Raw genomic sequence first — 25,478 nt, forward strand, 5'->3', positions numbered from 1 at the left:
ATACATAGAACTTAGTATATTTAAACTAAAAAAGACATATAGTCATGGCTAAATCAGAGATTAAAAAGTTAATGAGAAATAAAAGGCATGTTAATCAAAAGGAAGAAGTAAAATTGTTTTTGTTCACAGATGATATGATATTATATGTGGAAAACCCTGAAATTACACACACACACACACAAATTGTTGGAACTAATAAATGAATTCAGTGAAGCAGCTGGATACAGAGTCAATACACAAAAACCAGTTGCATTTCTATACAGTAACAATGAACAATCTGAAAAGGAAATTAAGAAAACAGTTCAATTTACAGTAGCACCAAAAAGGAATAAGATACTTACTTAGGAGTTAACTAAGGATTGAAGGCTTATACAATTAAAACTATAAAACATTTCTGAAAGAAAGACGACATAAATAAATGGAAAGGCATCCCATGTTCATGGATTGGAAAATTTAAGATTCTTAACATGTCAATACTAATCCTAAATGATGTACAGATTTAATGCAATCTTTATCAAAATCCCAGTGATATTTTTTTGCACAAATAGATAAACCATCCTAAAATTTATATGGAATCTCAAGGGACGCTGAATAGCCAAAATAAACCTGAAAAATAGAACAAAGCTGGATGACTCACATTTTTTAATTTAAAAACTTACTATAAACTAAGCAATCAAAATAGCGTGGTACTGGATAAAGACAGGTATATAAATCTGTGGAATAGAATAGAAAGCCCAGAAATAAACCTTCCCATATATGGTGAAATGATTTTTGGTAGAGGTACCAAGATCATTTAATGGACAAAAGAGAGTGTTTTCAACAAGTAGTTCTGGGAAAAGTAGATATCCACATGCAACAGAATGAAGTTGGAATCTTTACTAATAGTATATACACAAATTAATTCCTAATGGACCCTTGATCTAGTGTAAGACCTAAAACTAAAAAAGTTTAAAAAAAATAGAGGGCAAAACTTTGACATTGGATTTAACAATGGTGTCTTGGATATGACAGTAAGGTGTCTTGCATAAGCAAGAAAAAAAAAACAAATTAGACTTGATGAAAATATTTAAAAGTTTGTGCATCAACAGGTATAAACTGTCACCAGTAAAAAGTTAACCTAAAAAATAGGAAATATTTGCAAATAAAGGATTAATATCCAGGATATATAGAGGGCTTCTAAAACTCAACAACTGAAAACAAAGCACCAGATTAAAAAATGGGTGAAGGATTTGAATAGACATTTTTGCAAAGAAGGTATGCAAATGAACTTATGAAAAGATAGTCAAAATCATTAATTTGCATTAGGGAAATACAAATCAAAACTATAATGAGTGGCACCTGGGTGGCTCAGTCAGTTAAGTGTCTGACTTTGGCTCAGGTCATGATCTCATAGTCCATGAGTTCGAGCCCCGCATCAGGCTCTATGCCGACAGCTCAGAGCCTGGAGCCTGCTTCGGATTCTGTGTCTCCCTCTCTCTCTCTATCTGCTCATGCTCTGTCTCTGTCTCCCCCCTGCTCATGCTCTGTCTCTCTCTGTCTCAAAAATAAACAAAAACATTTAAAAAAATAAAAAAAAAAAACCCTATCCAATAAAGAAGAAATAGTAAGTGTTGATGAGGATATAGAGAAATTGGAACCCTTGTGTGCTGTTACTGGGAATGCAAAATGGCACAGCTGTTGTGTAAAATGGTACAGTAGTTCCTCAAAAGTAAAACTAGAATTACCATGTGATCCAGCAATTCCACTTGAAGGGAAATACCCAAAAGAATTAAAAGCAGGTTCTTAAACAGGTATTAGTACACCAATGTTAATAGCAGTATTTTTCATGATAGCTAAAACATGGAAACAACCCAAATATCTATTGAGAGGTGAATGGATAAACAAAATGTGGTATACATTAAACTATTATTCAGCCTTAGAAAGGAAGGAATTTCTGTCATGTGCAACAATATGGAAGAACTTTTAAGGACATTGTGCTGTGTGAAATAACCCGTCACAGCAAGGCAAATACTATATTATTCCAATTATGTGAGATACTTAGAGGAGTCATAGAGACAGAAAGTAGAGGAATGGTTGTCAGGGGTTGGGGAGGAGGGGAATGTGGAGTTATTGTTTAACATGCAGAGTTTCAGTTTTGTGAGATGAAAAGTGTTTTGGAGATGGATGGTGGTGATTGCACAACAGTATGAATGTTCTTTATGCATTGTATAAGCTATACAGTGTACTGAACTGTACAATTAAAATGGTTAAGATAATAAATTTTATGTTTATTTTAGCACAGTAAAAAACAATATAATGACAATATTCTTAGCAACTATATGTCAACTGTTTTTTTTTAAACTTAGTCACATTTCTAGAAAAATATTGAGAGAGAAATTAAAAGTCTGAATCATCCTATAATTATAAGAAATAGAATCTTCCCACAAAGAAAGCAACAGGCCCAGATGTTTGCTAAGCAAGTTTCTACCAAAATTTTAAGAAATACATTATTCCAATCTGTTGCAATCATTTTAATTAATAGAAGAGGGGTATTGCACCAGCTAGTTCTGAAAGCCCTCCATAACCCTGATTTCTAAAACAGATGAAGACATTACAAGAAATGAAAATTACAGGGGCAACTGGGTGGCTTAGTCAGTTAAACATCTGACTCTTGATTTTGGTTCAGGTCATGATCTCACAGTTGTGAGATCTAGCCCCACATTGGCTCTGTGCTGAGTGCGGAGTCTGCTTGAGATTCTCTCATTCTCTGCCTCTCTCTCAAAATAAATAAACCTTTTAAAATATGAAAATTTTCTCATGACTGTAGATGCAGAAATCTCAAATAAGATATTAGCACATTGAAACCAACTTTGTAAGAGAAGGGAGACACTATTGCCATGTTGGGTTTATTTCAGGTATACAAGAATGGTTTACTATTATATGATCCATAAACGTAAATGATGACAGTAGATTAAAAAGAGAAAAATCATGATAACTTCAATAGATAACAAAAATTTGATAATCAATGTAAATTCATGGTAAGAATGCTTAGTAATTAGGAAAATAGGGAAATTCTTTAATCCACTGGGATAATTAAAAAGTCATCAGCACATAGCTTTTAAAGTGGGGAAATATTAAAAACATTTCCTTTAAAAACAGGAATGATATAGGCATGGTTGCCACCCATCTATCACCCATTCTAGTTGTTATTGCTACGTAACAAGTCCTGTTAAACTTAATGACATAAAACAGCTATTATGCTCATGGGTTCTGAGAGTCAGACTAAGAAGGCTTGTTACTGATCCACCCTTGGTAATACATCAGTGGTATGACTTGAACACTAGACGATGACTAGGGGATGGGATCATCTGGAAGTATGTTCATATATCTGGTGATTTGATATCAGTTGGTAGTTTGGGGACTCAGGCAGTCAGTTGGAAAATTTACATATGGCTTCTCTATGTGGTCTGTCCAGATGGTGTGGTTTGGCCTTTTTCACATCATGGCAGCTAGGTTCTAAGTGCAAACAGTACTAGAGCAGAAATGCAGTGCATTTTTATGCACTATCTGGGGAAGTTATACAGTGTTAGTTCTGGTGTTGTGTATTGGTTGTGGAAGTTGTAATTATCTACATAGATTCAAGGGGAAGGACAGAGACTCTACACATCATTGGGAGAAGTATGAATGTTCTAGTCTTAGAAGAATATGTGAGTTGCGAGATGTTTTTGTCCCTATCTTTGGAAAATATAATCACCTTGCCTCTTGTGTTGGAGGACATAACCAATGCTTTAAGATAGGAAAAAGTAATTAGAGGTGTTAAATTTGGAAAGGAAGAAATGAAAGTATTATCTGGAGTCAGTATGATCACTTACATGTAAAGTCAAAAGAATATAGGTAAATTATTGGATGTAAGAGTTTTCCAAAGATGAATATATATAGACAGACTAGTATACAGAAAGTAATTGCATTTTTTGTAACAGTGACAGTTAGCAAACATACTTTAAAAGGATGTTAAAATAGTGTCATGGGATATCAATATCTAGTAATAAACAGCAAAGACATATAAGACTTCTTTAGGGAAAATTGTACTACTCTATTAGTAGACATTAAAAAAGACTTAATCACTGTATATTTGAGTTGTAATATATACCATGTTCATGGGCAGAATGGCTGAATATCAAAGTCTTCATTTCTACTGAAATAATTCTACATCCAGAAACAAATCCACTTATTTATGGAGCTTTGGTATCTGATAATGATGGAATATCAGATTAGTGAGGAAAGAAGTTACTATTTAATAAATGAAATTGACAAAAAAAATGGATGTCTGCATCCACCATATATAAAAGTTAAATTGCAGATTGTTTAAGTACGTGTCAAAAATAAAATATTAACTTTGTAGAAACTATAGGTGTATATCTTTTAGACCTAAGGATAGTAAAGGATTTAAAAACAAAGGCTAAAAATTGCAAAGTTATAAAAGAATAAATTAATAGAGTTAACATACTAAGAATTTTTGTTCATCAAAAGCTACCTTCAAGGAAGTGAAAAAATAAGTTATAAAATGGAGGATATTTGCAATATACAAAGCTGACGATTAATATCAAGAATATTTTTTAAAAGTTGTATAAATCAAAAGTCACAGACAAAAAAGCTATTTCACAAAATAGGTATTTCACAAAAGAGTATATGGTAAATAATCATGAAGAGATTTCAACTTCATTAATAATTGGGGAAATCAAATTAGGTATACACAGTGAGATACCATTTAAAACCAAGTGTTGGAAAGGGGGAGGATTCACAGAACTTTTATACATTACTCCACAACTACAATTTCTGCAACCATTTGGAAAATAGTTTTTCATGATCCCGTGAGGTTAAATTTAGACAAACTTTACAACCCAGTGATTTTACTTGTAGGCATATACCCAAGAGAAATACTGTGTATATACAAAAGTAGATGTCTTGGAGAATGTTCATAGCAGTTCTGTTCTCAATAACAAAGTAGACACTCAAATGTCTACTGACTGGAAAGTGACCGAATAAACTGTGGTATATTATGGTAGTTAAAAAATGAATGGTAGCTGAAATAATACTGGTGACATAATATGTGAAAAAGTTGTCTGCCAAATTTATATGTCATGGGATACCCTTTAAAAATAGCCAAAATAAAAATAGTATACTTTTTGGTAGTAGTTACAGATGAGATAAAACTTTATTAATTTGAAAGCAGGGGAATGATGAAAAATAAATTGAGAATTGTGTCCTAAGGAAGGGTTACATGTAATTTATTGTTAGGATCTTTAGTTTATGCTTGGTGGTGGGTTTCCATAAGCTGATTTTATAAAAAAACAAAAGTAGTAATAATAATAATAACAATAACAACAACAATACCAGATGCTTTAGGGCAGGGATATGACAGGGAGGCCATGTAGCTAGAACAGAGTAGGTTAGGGGGAGTTACAAATGAGGTCAGGGAAGCACTGGGGGCCTTTAATTAGATCTAATAGAAGAAAAAACACATTCTTAACAGGGGTTTAAAGCTATTTATGAATAAAGTATTTGAACACTAAGTTTATAATTTCACTCTTGTCTATCCAGAAGAGTTTTGTGGATATTGTATCAGAATAACCATGTTCCAGGTAGATGTGATTAGTAAATATATCTATCCAGATAAATGGGACTTCACTATAAACAGAAAAAAAATGTAAATGAGAGCATTTGAAACCATAAAAGAAGTGAAACACTTTCTTATTGGAGAGAGCATTAAATTTGTGATCTTCTGCACCTGATAATGTCAACACTGTTTTTACTGTGTTGTTGTATAATATTTTTCTCTATTTTTTCTTGTATAGTGTTTCCTTTTATGCCTTAATATTGTGATATAATTGTAGGCTTTTTATAGAACTTATTTTTACTTTAAAATTTTTTTTCTTTTTAAATGTTTTTTATTTTTGAGAGAGAGAGAGGAGAGAGAAAGAGCAGGGGAGGGGCAGAGAGAGAGAGAGAGAGAGAGAGAGAGAGAGAGACAAAATCCGAAGCAGGTTGCAGGTTCTGAGCTGTCAGCACAGATCCCAATGTGGGGCTTGAACTCATGAGTCATGAGATTATGACCTGAGCTGAAGTCAGATGCTTAACTGACTGAGCCACCCAGGTGCCCCCTTATTTTTACTTTTAATGATTAATGCCAATGCAAGTCACAGCTTTGTCTTCGTGCTTACTTTGCTTATCAATGAGGCTCCAAAGTTCATGCCTCAGAGAGATGGATTTTTCATTCTTAGTTTGAAAGCTTTGGAATTGACATTGACATGATGATAGTCTTAGAGTTTAAAACTTCATTGTTTTGTAAGGAGTTGTCCAGTGTGATAAATGGATTGAGAGCAGGATGACTAGTAAGTTCTGATAATTTTCAAGAAATAGTGGTAGATATCTGAATCACAGGGATGATCACTAGAGGAGAAAGGAAAGGAAGAGTGGAGAAACTAATATAGGATTGAATAACATACTTGACTACGGTGTAAAGCAAAGAATAAAAGGTGACACCTAGCTTCTGCATTTTGCATGGATTAAAGAATGATGGTAATATTATTGACTGAAAATGACATATTCAGAATAGAAAATATTTAGAAAGTTCTTTTTCTGTTGTTGAAACTTAAAAAGAAATTTTTTGGTTTTTTTTGTTTTTGTTTTTGTTTTTTTATGGGGCACCTGGGTGGCTCAGTCGGTTGAGTGTACAACTTCAGGTCAAGTCATGATCTTGCAGATCGTGAGTTTGAGCCCCGAGTCAGGCTCCGTGCTGACAACTCAGAGTCTGGAGCCTGTTCGGATTGTGTCTCCCTCTCTCTCTGCCAATCCCCTACTCAACGTTCTCTGTATGTCTCTCCTTTCAAAAAATGAATAAACATTAAAAAAAATTTATCTTTTTTTTAATGTTTATTTTTGAGAGAGAGAGAGAGAGAGAGCCCATGCACGAGTGGGGTAGGAGCAGAGCAAGACTAGGACAGAGGATCCAAAGCAGGCTCTGTGATGACAGCAGAGAGCCCAATGTGGGGCACGAACTCGCTAACCGTGAGATCATGACCAGAGCTGAAGTTGGAGGCTTAACCGACTGAGCCACCCAGGTGCCCCATTCAGGAAGTTCTTTATGAAAAAGAAAGGAATTTGATTTTACTCATAGAATAATATATTTAGAGGATCTTACAATGCAATATCTTAGAAGTCGTGTAATAATTTTTTTCATTTTACATATGAGGTCACTGAGGTCGAGAGAGGTGTGGTGATTTGGCCAGAGTCACATGGTTCAAATATAAATTCTTATATGACTGCAGGGTATGGATGTATTAGTGATGAGGATGGTAGCAGAAACTAGGTTATAAAGGGTCATTCATTTCGGCCTGACTAGTTTCTAGATTTTTTTTATCTCTGCAGCAAGGGTTTCTTCTATGGTTTGTCTGCAGCAAGGTCTTCTATGCTGTTTTCAAGCCCAGCTAGTATTCTTATGACTGTTGTTGTAAATTCTTGTTCAGATATATTGCTTCTATCTATTTTGAGCAAATCCCTGGCTGTAGTTTCTCCTTGATCTTTCTTTTGGGAAGAATTCTTCCATCTTGTCATTTTGTCTAGGATTCTGTCTTTTGCGTGTTATGAAAGCTTGTTATGTTTCTTGCTCCTGAGAGTAATGTTATATTAAGAAGGGGTCATACACTGTCCAAGGCTTGGCACAAAGGTTCATTAATTTCTTGCTAAGAATTTTGACTTCGTAAAGTAACAAGGCGCCACTGAAAGGTTTTAACTAGGTGAGTATTTAAAAAGATCATTTGGGTAGCAGAGTGGAGAATGAGTAGAAAGGAGAAAATTGGAAACAGAACTGTTTTGAAGGCTGATGGTATAAGCCAGATGAAATATAATGGGGCTCTAACTAGAGTAAAGATTTGGATACTGAGTGGAGGAGATGGATTCTAGAGGTGTTTAGGACGTAGGATTTGGTTATTGATTGGATGTATGAGGTGAGAGAGAAAACGAGGCAAAGGTGACTGCAGGATTTTGTCTTGGCCAGCTGTTTTGTAGATGGTAATACCAATCACTGGGTGAAGGTATTTTGGAGGAACAGTAAATTGACTTTGATGGGAGAGATCTTGAGTTCAGTTTTGGTTGTATTGAATTTGAGGTGCCTGCCAAATTGGAAAAGTGACTATTCAATTGTCTGTTGTTTATGTGGGTCTGGAGCTCAGGAGGTGGATCTTAACTAGAGATTTCTTAGCTTATATTTTAAGTGAGTCCAGGGAGTATTTCTGAAGTGAGATAAAAAGAAGGGGTAGGTTGGAGTATTTAGGAACACCATCATCTAACTGGAAGGTAGAAGAACCTACAAGGGAGATTGAGAAGAAGCAGCCAGAGAAATAAGAAGAAAGAGGGAAAAGAAGTATGGTTGTCTTATAAACCACGGGGTGAGAGTGTTTTGAGAAGGAAAGACTGGTCAAATGTTGTTAGTGTTCAAATAAGACAAGGAATTGCAAGTGTCTTTTTGCATTTAGTGAAAAGGAGGTAATTGGTTGCAGGCATGGGCTGTAAGAATACAGCACTTATGAAGTTGAGCTGTGAAAAGGAGAGGTCTGTGGTTGGAAAAGAATGTGTAGTTGAGGATGGTTTTGCTTTTGTTTTTGTTTTGTTTCATTTTTAAAGATGTAGGAACTGGAGCATGTTTCAGTGTTTTGGGAAGAGCCAAATAAGAGGAGGAAGTTCAGTATTTAAGAGAAAGAACGATTGAGAGAGCCAAGTCTCTGAAAACACAGATGGAGGAATTAGCTTTAAGAACACAGAGGGATTCCTCCTTCAGTGTGAGCAGAAGAAAGTGGGATAGCTTGGTACAGATGCTGGTAACTATAGTTTTGGTAGAAAGAAGTTAAGGAACTTCTCTAAAAATGCCTTCTGTTTTAGCAGGAGGATTGGTCATGTGTTTTGAATACAGAAAGGAATGAAAAGGTTGGAAGTTTCAGGAGTATTGAGAATCTTTGACATAGTTTCTGGAGAATTAGAAGAAGTGGCTTAAAGAGAGAAAAAAATGGGTATGGATAGGCAGCACTGTGAATCCAGTGAATTACAGTGAATTGTCTTAAGTTCTCGGCAGAAGTTAGGTAATTGGGTATTGGTGGTGGTTCTTGGGGAGAGCCATTATCAGTTGCCTTGTACCACTCCAGATTTGAGTCAGTTGAGAAGTAGAACCAAGTCATAGGAATCAGAAAAGTGCTTTTATTATTAAAGGTTTAATGTAAATGTGGTTTGGACTGAGGTGGAAATGAGGTCTCTCACAAGTTCTCTTCAGAATTCCTATTACTCATCTAGTCACAAGCTAAAAAACATGTCTTCATGCTAAGGAAATGAAGTTTTTCTCTGATGAGCTTCACTCATGGGAGCTGCACTGGGGGAATAATATGTTAACGGGCACACAGTTCCCAGTGAGAAACTCGAAGAGCTTGTACTGTGTATGCACAGTACTGTGTATGGGAATTCTATACATTAATCTCACCCAGTAGGACACCTATGGATGTCCTCCTGTCACTTATTTTGATTATTTTTCTCTTGGAGAGAAGTAAAGATGAGAAAGAGACTGTAGTATTTCTTAAATCTTGTTTCCTTCTATCTAGAGGACTGTGTCCTCTTTTAAAATGTGAGAAGAGGTGATATCTACCCACTAATATTCATTGAGGGCGGAGATTTTGCCAGATAGGGGTATAATTCATACAGTGAGAATTTTGAGTTGACAGTAAAATAGCCATACAAAAGTATTTATTATTTGGTTGGAAATATATGACTGAACCCAGTGAGGTGGTTAATTTTGGAAAATTTGAGTGGAGCATTAAGATCATGAGAGTGAATGCACTCTTTCAAGGAGAAGATAATGAGACAGGATCATAGATCCATCAGCTGAGGGAAAGATTGCTCTGAAGGAGTTAGAGGAGGTAGAAGAGTTAACCAAAAAGGTTGGAAAATAGAAGAATTAGCCAAAGAGTTGGAAAATAGGTAAGCATTTGGAGAGTCTAAGTGTTTTGCAATTTTTGTTTCTTGTTACCTGCTGGGATATGTAAATTTTCTTGAATGAAGGCTGGCAAAGACAAAAATTTAAGTACAGATGAAAATTACATAAAGGAAAATATTTAGTTACTAGAACTATTAATTGTTTGGGGATGTTTTCCTATCTGATCATTTATGAATAGAATGTTTTTCAGGTAGTGAATATCTCAGTTTTTTTAACTTGTGACGATATTTTGCCATTGGCAGTGGTATTTATAGTATAGCAATTATTTTGTAATTCTGCTTCATCCGGGAAGTGTCAAAGTTATTATTAATCCTAATAATAATTGGACACTTAAGAGAGAGGAGTGTAGCAGCATAATTTCTTTTAAGATGTAGGCCTTCAAACTCATGCCTTAATATGCATAGAGCTGTTTTAGTGCTAGCAACTTGATCCTCTACAACTCAAGTTCCAACATGTTTTTCTTGGAGAAGTAAAAGGGGAAGGGAAGTCATGTGGGAACTATTAGCAACTCATTTGTTTTCATTTAGTGGTTTATTCCAAAAGCACTGATTCAAAAATATTTTTTGAGACCCTACTATGTGCTAGGAACTGCTCAGTTGAAGGTACCAGAGAGTTAAAAGTAGATAAAATTGTCCCGACACTACCTCAGAAGAGCTTACAGAAAATTAGGTAAATAAATAATATCCTTGAACAGATAAGCCTGAAATTCTGATCTTAGATGGTTAGACTCTTTAAGGTAGTTCAGTCTTAGTGGCTATTAATTTTTAACCTTAACTAAGAGGTGTGTGTGTGTGTGTGTGTGTGTGTTTCCTTTGTTCTGCTTTCTTCTTAACAATTTATGTCTGCCCAGGATAGTAAAAAAAAAAATCACTTGTCTATTGCTTCTAGGAAACATGGCATGAAAAAGGATCAAATGGAAAAATACTGTGACTGTGAGGATGTTGGTTAGCCAGTAGTTTTTCAGATGGGCTAGAGATTGAAGTGCTAAGTGGACAGTGTCAACTAGTAGGACACTTTGGGATGATTGAATCATTTGGATGATCTCCGGAGATTGTACTTTTTGAGTTACTCACCTAAGGTTTTTGTTTTTTTTCTCTTAGACTTTTTTTCCAGCTCTGGTGCTTGAGGTACGCTTTTCCATTTTGTATAAACACTTACAATAAATGTTAATGAATAAATGTTATAAAGGAGACTAACATGAAAAATTTTAATTTTTTCACTGGTTAAATACTAATTTAAAGCATTTATGCCTTTGTTTATAGTTTTGTTAAAAGTAACTTTCCCTGAATTTTATTTTTCCAAATATTTTGATAGAAATAATAGATGGTTGGTCATTGTGCCATGATGTCTTCTAATACTGTTGTTAAAGAAATCAGTTATATGTGCCCACAGTTTAAAGTTGTAAAATACTTGTTATGAAACATAACCATCTCCTATGCCTGCTCTTCTCTCCTAGCCTCTCCTTTTCTTGTTTTCTAGAAGCAAGATGTTTAGTACATATGGTTGATAATTTTAGTGTTTACCAGTATATCCCTAAACATGTTTATTATTGCTACTTCTTCATTTTTCAGTTTCATACCCAGCAACTTTCCAATATGGAAGATGAAGCTTTAGCTATCTTTCATCACCCTCTCTACACTTCATACCACATGCTTCTTCTTTCTCTTAGCTTTCCGATATGGTTTTAGTATAATTTTGGTGCCGTTAGTTATTCATTGTTTATTATTGCCATGTAAATAGTATTCATGGCTAAAAAATATAGTACTGTTATAATGTTTACTTTTCCTGTCCAACGTATTATTTTTTCTTTTTTTAATTTGGTTAATGTTTTAATCACTAATTCAACTCTTAATTCTCCCACAGTTGTTTAAAATTACTCTCATGATATGGTAAAACACATGAGAGAGTCTATTAATTGGATTTGCTTGAGTCCTCCCAGGAGCTTTCTGATCTGCTTTAATTTAGGTGGGTTGCTCTCTGTTCTTGTGTTATAGATAGCTTGGGAACTCACTTTACCACTATTCTGGGAGAATTTCCTTTGGTGTTCACTTTGGTTATATCACCTATTTTCTTTTCTAACCCCATTTCTTCCTTGTGTCTTATTCCCTTGGTTTACTCTATAGAATGGGAAATAAAAATTTTGACACTTTGAAGTATGAATATGACTTTTGTCTTCCCACACATTAGTTATTTGTTGGTTTGGCTGATTTTGGAATTCTATCTGCTAATCATTTTCCCTCATAATTTTAAAAGCATTGTTCCCTTGCCTTTCACCTTCCAGCAATGCTGTTGTGAAGACTCTAATGTGATTGTATTCTTTATTCTTCGTACGAAACCTATTTTATCTCTCTGGGAGCCTGTAGGATCTTTTCCTTGTCTCTACTGTGCCTTAGTGTGGGTTTGTTCTTCTATTTTCTTGGATACTTGAGGAACTATTAAATCTGGATATCATATCCTTTAGTTTTAGAAAATTCTCTTTTTTTTTTTTTTTTTTTTGAGAGAGAGAGAGAGAGCGAGAGAGCGAGAGCGAGCATGAACAGGGGAGAAGGGCAGAGGGAGAGAGAGAATCTTAAGCAGGCTCCATGCTCAGCACAGAGCCTGATGTGGGGCTCGATCCCATGACCCTGGGATTATGACCTGAGCTGAAATTAAGAGTTAGACACTAACGGGCTGAGCCACCCAGGTGTCTCTAGAAAATTTTCTTGAATTATTTTGTTGATGATTTCTTTCCTTTTGTTTTCTCTACTTTGTCTTTCTAGAATTCCTGATAATTAGATATTGCATATTCTGGACTGGATCTTTTAATTTTCTTATGTTTTTACTCTGACTTTACATTTCTTTTTCTTTTATACTCCTCTTTTAATAGGAATTTCCTCAGCTTTAGTTTCCGCCCTGCAATTTTCATTTCTGTAATCATTTTTATTTTCAAGACCTTAGTCTGAGTGCACATCCCTCTCATTTCTTCCCCCTCTTCCCCCAAATGAAGGCTTCCTGTTCTTATTCCATGGATGCACTATCCTCTGTTGTTAATTCTCTGAAAGTACTAGTTATGGTTTTATTTTTTGAAAATTTTCTTGTGTAGTCTCTGTTTCTTTGTCTTTGGTTTGGTCTCTTATTTTTTATATTAGATACTTTCTTCGTATCTTTTATTGTCCTTGGCCATCTGCTCATATGTAAGAGTGAAACACTACTAATAAGGTAACAAACACTTATATAATACTTAGAATGTATCAGAGACTGTTGTAAGTGCTTCATCTATTTTATTCATTTAATCCTTATAATGACTTTAAGAGCTAGTTACCATTATTAGTAGTAGTAGTAGTACTAGTAGTATCTCTGACAGATGAGGAAACTGAGGTACACAGTGTTTAAATAACTTGCCCAGTGTAACACATTTAAGTAGCAGAACTAGAATTTGAATTGAGGCAACCTGACTTGATAATCTTTTCTTTTAGCCTTTATACTATTCATTATTTTACTGAAATCAGGAGCAAATTGGAAAATTTCTGCATATGGATAGGATTTATCAAAGTAGTGATAGCTGAGTGAACTTTTTTTTTCTTTGGTGGTGCCTCTGATGACGTCCTTTTCATGAGTTGATTATTAGATTCACCAGAGAAGAATCTTCTACTCTGATGACTAGAGATTGAAACCTAGCTGCTGGCAGTTTGGTTGCCAAGTGATGAAAGAGGACTGGGAGAATGGGTCTCAGTACTGAATACAACTTTGACTTAGTCCAGCTGTCTCGGTGTCCTCTAATTCAGAGACCCTTGGCTTTACCCTGTCCAGGGAATAAACCCAGTCTTCTGCTGTGATGAAGAACTATAAGTTTTCCTGTTGTGCAGATTGTAGAAGGGGATCTTGGGATATATCTGCCACTTTTATTTTGAGTCTTACCTTTACACAACTTTCACTGACATGCATTCCTAAGCCTTTTGTGGATTCTTTGATGTAAATGTGATTGATCCTTATTTTCCGCACTAGTAGTTTTAGATTCATCTTTCTTGTATTTGCTTTCAGAATTTTTTGCAGTATTCTCATTTCACATTCTCTTTGACCCTGTGTTTATGCAGAAGCAAACAATCAAAACAAATCTTTGCTATCTTTTAGGAAAAGACTAATAAAATGCATGTTCTTAATGTGCCATTTAAAATTCTTTGTTAGGTCTGTTGAAATAGATTTCTCAAATATCTCCCCCCTGAAGCATTTATGATGCTCCTACTAGATATATCACATCTGTAAATCTTTCCTTCCACCTAAGACACTTTTTCTTCTTTCTTAAGGCTCTTTTATAGCTCATGTTGTTAAAATTTGCATTTTTTTTACACTCTTCTCCCCACCCCACTCTTCCTAGACTGTAACACCTTGAGGATCTTGACTGCTCAGTTCTACAGAGTCGCGTAATAAAAATTTGTTACATTAAGTGTTGTATATATGTTTTCCTTGTAAAATATCAGCAATATATTAAAAACTGAGAATAATAAAGGAGGGAATTTATATACTAGCACAACAGAAGAGATCAAATTCAGATATAAAGAAGTCTGAGAATTGTTAAACTAGATACTGTGAAATCTTTCAATGTAGATACCTAATCATAACAAAGTATGCATCTTATCTCCTGCCATGACACCAAAAGATGAACTAATGATCTGCCAATTTTTTGGTCAGGCTCATGACTCTATAACTTATGTGACAGGTATATTTGGTGTTGCTGTATTATAGTTGTAATTTAATGGGATATAATGTTAAATGCTAGAAATATTTTAAAAAAGGATAAATGCGCTTTAGATAAAATACTGTTTTAAATGTGGAGTAGCTAAATCTGTAAAGAAGACCACACTTGTAATATTTCTTTTTAAAAACTAATTTTTGTGTTTTGTATTTAGTAAAATTGATTTTTAGAAATCAGTGCTGTTAATATTCCTCCTGCTCTTTGTAAGGCTTAGAAAGAAACAGCAACTATTGCAGGATTTGAAAGTAAATTATTTGGAGAAATGTTGATGCTTTAAAATAATATTTCTCTAATTATTGTATTTTAAGAAACTCAAGGCACATTTATTCTTTTTTTTTTAAGTTTATCTATTTTGAGAGAGAGAAAGAGAACCAGAGAGGGGCAGAGAGAGAAGAAGAGAGAGAGTCCTAAGTAGGTTCTGCACTGTCAGTGCGGTACCCAAAGCAGGGCTCCATGTCTATCTCACAAATCATGAGATTAGGACCTGAGCCAAAGTTAAGAATATTGGATGCTTAACGGACTGAGCCACCCAGATGCCCCAAAACACATGTATCTTTTAAAATGTGTTAATATTTCATTTCTTTGAAAATAAAGTAGAAGACTACCATCTGCATTTTAATATGTAGAGGTTGTTGGGGTATGGAAAACATCAATGGTCGTTAATACATTCTTTTGTAGAGTTAAATCAGTACTTAAAAAACTGATGGTGTTTGGTTCATTACCACATGCAAACAAGCTGAAATCATTGTTAAATATGGCTATTTGTTTTTGTTTGCAAGTTTTCTGGTATCTTACAAATAATTTATTGGGATGTAATTTACAAAACACATAGAAGCATTAGTCTAGAAATTCTGTTTTTTTGAAACCATATTATTTGGATATAGTGTGGTAGATGCTAAAAATATTTTTTAATTGTCTACTGAGATTCGTGGGATACATGTGGAAAACACAAACTTAGTGTTTATAGTTAGACTTGGTTAATTCTCAGTATCCATATCACTCTTATTTCATAATTTCTTCATAAAAAATGTAATCACATACAGATTTCTATTTGCTTGAGACACAGAATTAATGTGAATTCCATTTTAAACTAACCACCATCAAAAGTTTCTGAAAGTCTGGTTTGTATTTTTTAAGTGTTGTATGTGGATGACTTGGTTGGCTCTGATTTTTTTGAGAAACACATCTTTAAAAAATTTTCATCAAACTACTAAATTGTAGGTAATGGTGACAACAGTGGTATCTCATTTTGATTAATTTCTTTCCTTTTTATAATGTACTTCTGTCTACATATATTCCTTTTAGTGTCATTACCTAGTGTGTTTCTGTGAATATAAGTTTTCTTTGTCTATTAAAACAATCCTTGAGATTGTGTTTTACTGTGTATTTTTCTCTGAACTAGTTTTTGAATTTATTTTTGAAGGCATTAATATTAATTTCATTGACAAGGCAAGACATGACTATAGATGACTACTGCTTCATCACTTAAAGCAAAGTGCCTTAGAAAATCCCTTTAGAATTATCGCTTAACATGGTTTAATTTGTTTTGCTGTTTTTTTAAGAAGTTGGAGAAAGTTGTTTTCCTATAATCAGGTTCATCTTGTATTAGTGAGTCAAGGAAACTATAATTAATAATTTGGATAGTTCACTTTTGAAAGATAAGAAAGGAAACCAGTTATTGACTAGAGTAGTACTTGGACCACTGAATCACAATTTATTATAAACTTATTTTTCATCTAAATGTATACCATCTATTGCTTGTTTTACTTTTCAGGGCTTTTTGGTTTTTTAGTGGTTTGTTAGATAAAAGCTTTTTCTTTTTATTCTTCTTAAAGCTCAGGTACTCATGTTTTTTTCCTTCCGTTTTTATGACACACATTTAGGACAAAATAAAGCATGTATTATCTTAACTGCTTGTCTGTCTTAACATAGTTTAAGTGTAAAGAAGAGAGGAATTCAGGATATTCACTTGTGTTTTTCTCTTCGCTGGTCTCTCGTGAATACATGACTTGATTTATCTTGATCAGCCTAGTAACTTGCTCCACATTTTTCCAAAAGTGCAAAGTAGTTTCAGCTAAAAATACACATATCAAAATGCTCCAGAAGTTGTGGCCACAGCTCAAAAATGCTGATCAATTTTGAAAATCTAAATCAACCTCGGCCATGAAACCGAGGGAAGAACCTTTGTGGTAGGGGACAGATTTCCAAAAATTCACCACAGTCCTGTTCTTAGCTGGAGTTTGTGCTGATGTTGCCAGACAACTGAGGAATAGATGCAAAAAGCAGGAAGCATTATTGAATTGAGCCCTAGCGCCAATTTGGGAAAAGCAAATTAAAATGTAAAAGAATATTTTTCCACTCCTGGCGTCTCAACACAAATGGCAAAATACATGGTTGCTGAAAAAGTCACAGCAATTGCTAATTTTGCCTGAATGGCTAATTTTGCCAAAAAACCCCCAGTCTTTTTGCATTAAAAAATGCATACCCATATAGTTTTTAAAAAGTAGTTTCTTAAAACCCAAATGAAATAGTTTTAGTTTGCAAGTCAAAATATATATACATTTAAGTAAGAAAAATATTTTGACGTAAATAACTGTGTGTGGGCTTGTTTCAATGTCTTCTGATATTTTTCAGGTGTACTTGAAGAATGGATGATGATGATTTTGGTGGTTTTGAGGTATGTGCAATTACCTTATTTTGCTTATGTAATTGCTTTAACTTTGTGGGATTATAATGGAGTATACTATTTTGAAAATGTATTATCTGTCATTGGTACTCAGGATCATTTCTGGATCATCTTTAATGTAAAACTGGAATAAAAAAAATGAAATCAAGGAGAATTAAAATATATCCCTTTTGAAAGATAAAAATGATTTATTATTATTGAACATCTGGCCATGCCCATCAGAATGGTTTGAATTGAAGCAATTAAGTGCTACTAGTGGAAGCATTAAAGAAGTTGTAAAAACTGTCAGCTGATGATTTTGCTGGGATACATGTCTATTAGGAAATACTTGTGAGATGAGGGATGAGTATTGCAGATCTGTCACATATTTTCATGTTTACACCTGTAATGAGTTGATTTAGTATATTAAATACGTAGCCTTTTGGTGGCTTATAGAGCTAATTAGTATGTTTGTGTTGTTAGATTATTCTCTCAGGTTTGAGTTGGATGCTTTGTAAGTGGAAATTGTTAGCTGAAGAAGCACTGTCTTTTCCGTAATCCTTTTCAGTGTGTGTTCATTTTATTGAAATATTTTGTAACCCAGTTATTTTTATGGAGCCAGTATAGTCTTGCAGGAAAATCTCTGGATTAGGAGTCAGGATGCCTGAGCTCAAGTCTTGGAACTACTAAGTGAGCTCTGTGATTTTTTTTTTCCTTTTTTTAGTAAGATTTTCACCTACTTTGGAATTTGGTAAAAAGGAGATTGTTTTTTAAAAATAGGGAGTTTAAAGACATTAATAGAAACAAGATATTAAGTATATACTCAGTATTCTGAAAACCATGAAAGAATGGTGTGAGTTTTTTTAGATTAGGGTCCTTTTCTCGTCCGTTGATCTTTTTATCTGTCAAAATGGAGGTATTTGGAATATGAGCATACCTGTTTTATTTCTTCTAAAACTGGTGTTTGTTTAGCACATTTGTATGTTTTTTTCCATTTTCTTTAATATTTTGGGTGTTTTTTGGGTGATTTAATCTTTTACTGAAATGTAACATTTAAAATTTTGTTAAAATTCCTTTCATTTTGAGGATAATATATGTTTCAGATATCATCTTAGTTTATTGTTTAGGAGTTGTCAGTTATTTGAAGGTTAAAACTTAGTTTGGTCTCCTTTGTTTAAACCATGCTTGATTTATTATATCAGAGAAAAATAAAGTGGGTAGTTTACCTCAGAGTAAAATTATATTTCATTGTTACAGTCAGTGGATCTATTCTTTTCAGTATTAAATATTTACAATGTTAACCAATTATTCTAATTTAATTGGTTATTAGGTTTCTTTCTTTTTGCATCCAATTGTAGAAATATGGAAGGTCTCTGTCCTTGGTCATATAAACCATGTTCATTTTTCATAGTTTATAGGTAATAATTACTATATTTTGCGTCACTTAGCTTCCATGGCAGATTGTCTCAATTGACTGCTTTTTGGCTGACAACTCAATGCGGAATCCAAATTGAAATTCTGGCTCCTTTTCTCAGTAATAATTTTGCTGTGACCTGGACACTTAAGGGAGAGAAAACTCTTCACTCTTACCCACAAACTCAGCATTCAGTAATTGACTGTCCTTTACTTTTAAAACTGTTTAGTAGGAAGGCTTGTTAATTTAAAACACCAGCTTTAGGAATTCTCTATTAGAGTTGATTGCCAGTAAATCCACCTGGTAGATTATTCAAGAATATAGATGAATCCTATTTCTTTAGATTGATCTCGATTAGCTTTTGTGCTAATTAATGAAAAAGATTTGGTGTTGATACTTTTAAAGTAAAATATATTTTTTCTTACATACACGAGCAAATTTGTGGTGAGTTAGTTTAGAGTTCTTAGGTATAAAGCTCACAAGTGAAAATGTGATGAAGGATATACAAAATAAAAATTTCATTGGCACGAGATATATTTTAATAAGGAAGGAAGGTTTTTACTTAAAAATAATGCAGCCTGAGTACTGGGGGTGGTGAGTAGTGGTTGTGGTGGTAGCAATGAAGACTGAAAAGCAGTTGAGTAATTTGGAGGGTATATCACAGAGAATATGCTTGTAGAATTTGGAAGGCTTGATTGCAATTAGCATTTCTACTTTTTAGATATTCTAAAATAAATTTGCCTTTTTTTCCTAGGCTGCAGAGATTTTTGATGGTGGAAATGGCGAAACCCAAACTACGTCTCCTGCTATTCCTTGGGCTGCTTTTCCTACAGGTACTACTATGCAGTAAGAGAGGTTTTTCTTTTTTCTTTTTTTTTTTTTTTTTTTAATTTAACATTTTTGCCTTTTCTTTGAAAGCCTTTTTACTTTGCACTTGGCCTTCTTTGATCTGAAAAATGGAATGACCCAGATTTAATTTAGGTTTTTCTCTTAACAGATTATAAATTGCATAACAAATTCTGCAGTGTGGCTTGAGGCATGATTCCAAAAATGATATCATGAACATTAAATGAAATTAAAGTATAATTTACATTTCCTAACTCATCTTAGTTTTAGGAAAATGAGGTACCAAATAATATTTTTAGACTGCCTGGTTAATTAATTAAAAAGACTCCTTATATTCTAAAAATATTCTAAAATAATTTTACATCTTCACCAGTATTTAAATTTAGAAGTGTTTTTGTTTTTTTTTTTTTTTAGGAAGGTCATTCATAAGTATTAAAAATAAAAATTTAGCCATCCAAGATATCAAATGCAAAAATAAATTCTAGTGTTTAGAGATATTTTATGGAAGACCTAATGTTCAGTATTAATATAATTCATGTATAAATAATATTTTGAATTTTCTAGACTTTTTGCTCTGCCAAATCATTGTAAAATTGGAGGTAGAAGATAAAAGGATCCTTCTTTAACAGCTCTGTTTAGTCTTAGATTATTAGAGTTATTCATCCTAAAATATTTTTCTAGCGCTTATTATGCATTAAGTACTAGGGGAATGTGTCCTTTACTTCAAGAGAAGATAGGCACATACGTACTTGTAATATGAAGCAGATTTGTGATTTGGGAAGAATGATGATTTCATCATCCATTCATTTAGCAAATGTTTATTTTAGGCCTCATATGAGTCAAGTACTGTCCTAAAGGTCAGTATATATTATCGACCTGGGCTTTGAAGGATATTTATGATTTCAATAGGCAGAGAGGGGAGAATGGGGAAAGATTTTGAAGAGAGAAGAATAAATGAAACAAAGGTGTAAACATGGGAAAGTATGACCTAGTTAGGATGCTCATTCTTGTTTGAGGGCTTTATGTTTGTTGTTTCCTTTGCCTGGAATTTCTCACCTTGTTCCCCATTGCCACACTCTCCTGCTCCCTTACTATACTAACTCCTCTGTTTTTTATGTGTTGTCTTTTGCTTTAATATCTCTTTTTCTGGGAGGCCTTCCCAGAGAACCTTCCCACACCTATGTACACCTATTTTTTGACTTGCATTTTAGGTTGTAAGTTTTGTGATGTTAGGTGCTATGTCTGTTTGTCCTGTTGTTATGTCTTAAATGTCGAACACAGTGCCAAGCTTATAGCTGGCCCTAAATAAATATTCATAGAATAATTAAAGAAAAACATGAACGAATAGCTGAATGAATGATGACTAGGGTGACAGTGGAAATCAATAGGAAGAATTGGAATAATGATATTTATATAACAGTTTAGGATTTTCAGTGTGTTGTCACTTTTTTACTTATTGTAAGGTAGATAGGCCAGCTTCAGTATACCTCTTGTACAAAATGATGGTTTATAAAATTTTGGAGTTTGATACAGATATATATGTTTAGGAATGAAATCTAGTCTTTCAGATTATATTTCCATTCTTTTTCAATAACTCTTTTGTGGAAAAAAAAACCCATCATCAGGGCTGTCTGGGTGACTGGATGTGAGGGAGAAGGAGGAGTCAAAATTGATATTTGAGATTTTAAGCCTTGGTTCTGAAGGAATGGTATTTCCTTGAACAGAAATAGAGACTTTTATTAAAAAGTTAATTTGGGACAGTTTGAAGCCTAATGAATTTGTCCTAGACGTGTATTTAAGGTACCTAGAGTTCAGGAGAAAGGTTAGGGCTGGAGTTCTTGGTTTGGGAGTTTCTTCATGGATATGATAGTTGAAGTTGTAGGTGATAACTGGAGGAAACAGTATGTAAAGAGAATAGGGTTAAGTAGAGAAATTTAGATGTCCTTAGTTGGGGAACAGGAGGAAGAAAAGGACAGAAGGTCGAGAGAGAAGGAGAGTATGGGCTAGGCATCAGGAGTAGAACATTTCAAAGAAGGGATGGTCACTGGTATCAAAGGCTATATGTAGCGAGGTCAATGAGATTGGAGACTGAGAAAAACCTCACAGTCAGAGGCGGCTTTTAAAGAAATGGTTTCAGTAGATTAGAAGTTGAAGACAAATTGTACTTCTTTACTATGTGTGAAAGCAAGAACAGAATCCATTTTGCTATAATTATTGTGGCAGTGTAATAAAGAATTGTATATTGTGGGCAGATTATCTAATTCCTGTTCTCCAAGAGTGAATGTTATATGTCCCATCTATGTATCTATATATCTGTAGGTCAAGTCCTCAAAGCCTAATTAGAATTAAAGAACAATTCCTTTAGTGTGCACATGCATACACACACGCACTTGCGTGCACACACACACACACACACAGTTTCTCCCTTACTCCCTTAAAAAGTCAGATCTGAAGTCTTTCTGAATTTCCTTGGTGACTTGCCGAAGTGGAGGTAAAGAAACCTGGCCACAAGCTAAAGTTAAGACATGGCAGATGTTTGCTCAGCCAAAATAATCTTTCTCTTTTGTTGAAGATGGTTTCTCTTCTTCTGCTTGGTGGTATTGTATTGTTTGCCTCTGATTCAGGTATCCGAAGTTGTTTAGACAAGAGTGATCTGAGCATCCTAATTAGTATAACAATTTAATCATTTCCACACCAAAGTCCAGAGAAATAGGAAGCTTTAAGAGATCTAAAGTAGATTCTTTTCAGTTTTAGAAAAGACTAATAATATTCTCCTTTTGTCTGCTTTTCTACCTATATCCTAGCAGTCTGTAATCTATATGAAAGATCTTTTTAAAAGAGATGAATATTAACCAAGTTTTACCACATCTTAAAATCCAAGAAGATTACTCAGAAACATTTGGTTTAAGTTTTTAAAGTACTTGGGGGAGAATAGAAATTTTCCTTTTCGAGATTAGGATAAAAGATTTTAAGCAAAGAATGTAGTAGGCTTAGTGTGACTAATGATTATCTTGCTTTAGGGCTGGCAGTTAGTTGGAGGATGATTTCATAATAGCAACTGGGATAATTAATTTATCATGTAAACAGTGTCTGTTTATAGCTTACAATACTGTTAATGAATCGAGGTACCTCAAAACATGCATCTCACTGTACTGTTAGGATCATTTACACAGTGGGACTTTTTAAAATGCTAGTTTCTGTGCAGAGCTGATGATGATATTAAAAAGTTGCCATTGAGAATAAAGGAAATTCACATGTTAATTTTGTATACAAACTGTTTCCTGTAAGCCTGTATCTCATGGCATTTAACCATGTATAGCATTTAACCTGTAAAACGTGTCTCCACACTTCCATCATCATGGGAGTTGGAGAATGTAAGTAAGAGACAAGTGAATATGAGGTTATCAGTCTCCTTTTCTTTCTGCCTTTACTGTCAGTACAAGGGTGATAATTATTACTTTATTTTAGTGAAAGATACTCAATGAAAACAGTTGCCTTTATCAAGCATTTTCCTCTCTATTTCATGGCCTTTCCTTCTAGCTTTATCTTCCATGGTTATTCTTTTTGAAGCCTGTAGCCAAACTTTGATCTGCATTTTGTTTCTGGATGATGTCTATTATCACTTTGCCATTGCTCTGATTTTCATACCTTCCCTCATCTCCTATCTGCTTACTTGAGTCTCACTTTTCTTTCAAAATAAGGCATAGAGCTTTTACTGAATCTATATTTCATAACTCTTCTTTCTTCTGAGCTATTATATCAGTTTTTTTCTGCACCACTTGCTTGGGACTTAGGTCATGCCAGTTAGTTTTTTTTTTTAAATTGTGGTAAAATGACACAAAATTTACCATGTAACTGTTTTTAAGTGTATAGTTTAATATCATTAAGTATGTTCACATTGGTGTGCAGCCAATCTCTAGAACATTTTCATCTTGTAAAACTGAAACTCTAAAGCCCTTAAACAAAACCACCCATTTGCCCCTCCCCCAAACCCCTGGCAGCTACCATTCTACTTTCTGTCAACTCTAGGTAACTCATGTAAATAGAATCATAGTGTATTTGTCTTTTTGTGACTGGCTTATTTTACTTAGCATAATGTTCACAGGGTTCATCCATGTTGTAGCATGTGTTAGAATTTCCTTCCTTTTAAAGCCTGACTAATATTCCACTATGTGTACAGACCACATTTTGTTTATCTATTAATACATTGATGGACACTTGGGTTGCTTTCTTTGACTGTAAATAATGCTGCTATGAATATGGGTGTACTAATTTATATGAAAAAATGTATTATCATTATGACTGCTACCTTTACATGTCTACTTTAGACTAAACTTTGGTAGGTAGAGACTATTTAAACCTTTATGAATTCTAAATACTTAGTATAGTATTTTACCTTGATAGTAAATAATGCTCAGTAATTATTTCTTGATGATTAGTAGAACACATTTGCTTTCAAAAGTAACTCTTTTCAAAAAAGTTTTTATTTTAATTCCAGTTAATTAACATATGGTATTGTATTAGTTTCAGGTATACAATATAGCGATACAACAAGTAACTCTTTTTAAGTGTTTTTACTTCTTTGGAGGTAATTAAATAGTCTTTCAACCACAGGGTAGAGGAAGCAAACCTAAACTTGCCTTAAAAAATACAGTAATCTTGGAAATCTTAGATAATTACTCAAATATGGCAAAGAAGGTATACTCTACGGTTCAGTGAACTTTCATGGTCATTACTAATACAGACAAGTGACCTGGAAATAATGATTAACAAGAGTAGTCACAGATTTGCAGAAAAAGAGAATCGCTATTTTGCTGTTTTTTTGTTTTTGTTTTTTTTCCCCTGATTTCTTGTCTGGTCTTACTGTGTGTTAGCAGGTAACAGTCGAGAACAATAGAAGTTAGACTAAATTTTAGTTAACAAATATTAGGGTCTAGACGTAATAATAGTATCCAGTTTTCTTTTTTTCTTATTTATGTTTCTAAACATTTTTCCAAAGGAAAATCATTCCAGATTCTGCATAGTATATAAGATCAGAAAGTTTTTGAGTTATAAACTCACAGAACTGTATTTTGTAGAATAAGAGTTTTTCTAAGGCAAGGAAATCTTGTTTTTTGAAATCATCTTCAACTATCTTTTACAAATTTGTATAAGACTGGTAGTGCTCTACTTTTTTAGAAATTTGTTTTCCTAATGTTTATTTATTTTTGAGAGGGAGAGAGAGAGGGGGAGAGAGAGACAGCCCAGTGAGGGAGGGGCAGAGAGAGAGGGAGACGCAGAATCTGAAGCAGGCTCCAGGCTCTACACTGTCAGCACAGAGCCCTACGCAGGGCTCAAACTCACGAACTATGAGATCACGACCTGAGCTGAAGTCAGACATTTAACTGACTGAGCCACCCAGGTGCTCCGGTAGTGCTCTACAGAATATGGACATACATATATAGATGGATATTCTAATTTCTTCTCTTTTCCTCATTTTTACCTTTCAATGCAATTTGTCCTCTCTACCCATACCTTTCTGAAGGAAGGACTTTCTTTTTATTTGACCTTACAAGTTCTAAGAACATTAGTCTGTTAGTCTTAGTTTGGGTTCAGTATGTTTTCTGATTGCTTTCCAATTGCAGCAGATCCAAAGTTTCAGAATCCATGGGATTTATTTAAATTAATTCTTAGTTTTTTTTGTTTGTTCATTCGTTCACTAATTCACTCATTTATCAAATGTTTGAAAGTCGGCTGTGTATCAGACACTGAGTGCTGTGTGCTGTAGACCTCATTCCATTTTCAGTGATCCCATATGGAAATTGTC

At 34.0% G+C, this 25,478-nt stretch overlaps 1 protein-coding gene across 26 annotated transcripts in view; it reads left to right on the plus strand.

The window, feature by feature from the left end:
* CCDC91 (coiled-coil domain containing 91) overlaps positions 1-25,478 on the plus strand; it is a 381,398-nt gene that overhangs the window by 61,404 nt on the left and 294,516 nt on the right. For 5 of the 26 annotated variants that reach the window (XM_053226093.1, XM_015065241.3, XM_053226090.1 and 2 more), the window contains 3 exons: positions 11,116-11,142; positions 17,382-17,424; positions 19,581-19,659. In XM_053226093.1, coding sequence (XP_053082068.1) covers positions 17,395-17,424; positions 19,581-19,659 — 109 coding nt within the window. In that variant the 5' untranslated portion in view covers positions 11,116-11,142; positions 17,382-17,394. Of the gene's footprint in view, positions 1-11,115; positions 11,143-11,876; positions 11,981-17,381; positions 17,425-18,860; positions 19,021-19,580; positions 19,673-25,478 lie in introns of those variants that run through there. The other 21 variants (XM_015065239.3, XM_015065242.3, XM_053226092.1 and 18 more) reach the window with 9 other exon arrangements.

This window comes from Acinonyx jubatus, chromosome B4, assembly GCF_027475565.1.
Source record: "Acinonyx jubatus isolate Ajub_Pintada_27869175 chromosome B4, VMU_Ajub_asm_v1.0, whole genome shotgun sequence".
NCBI classification, from domain to species: domain Eukaryota; kingdom Metazoa; phylum Chordata; class Mammalia; order Carnivora; family Felidae; genus Acinonyx; species Acinonyx jubatus.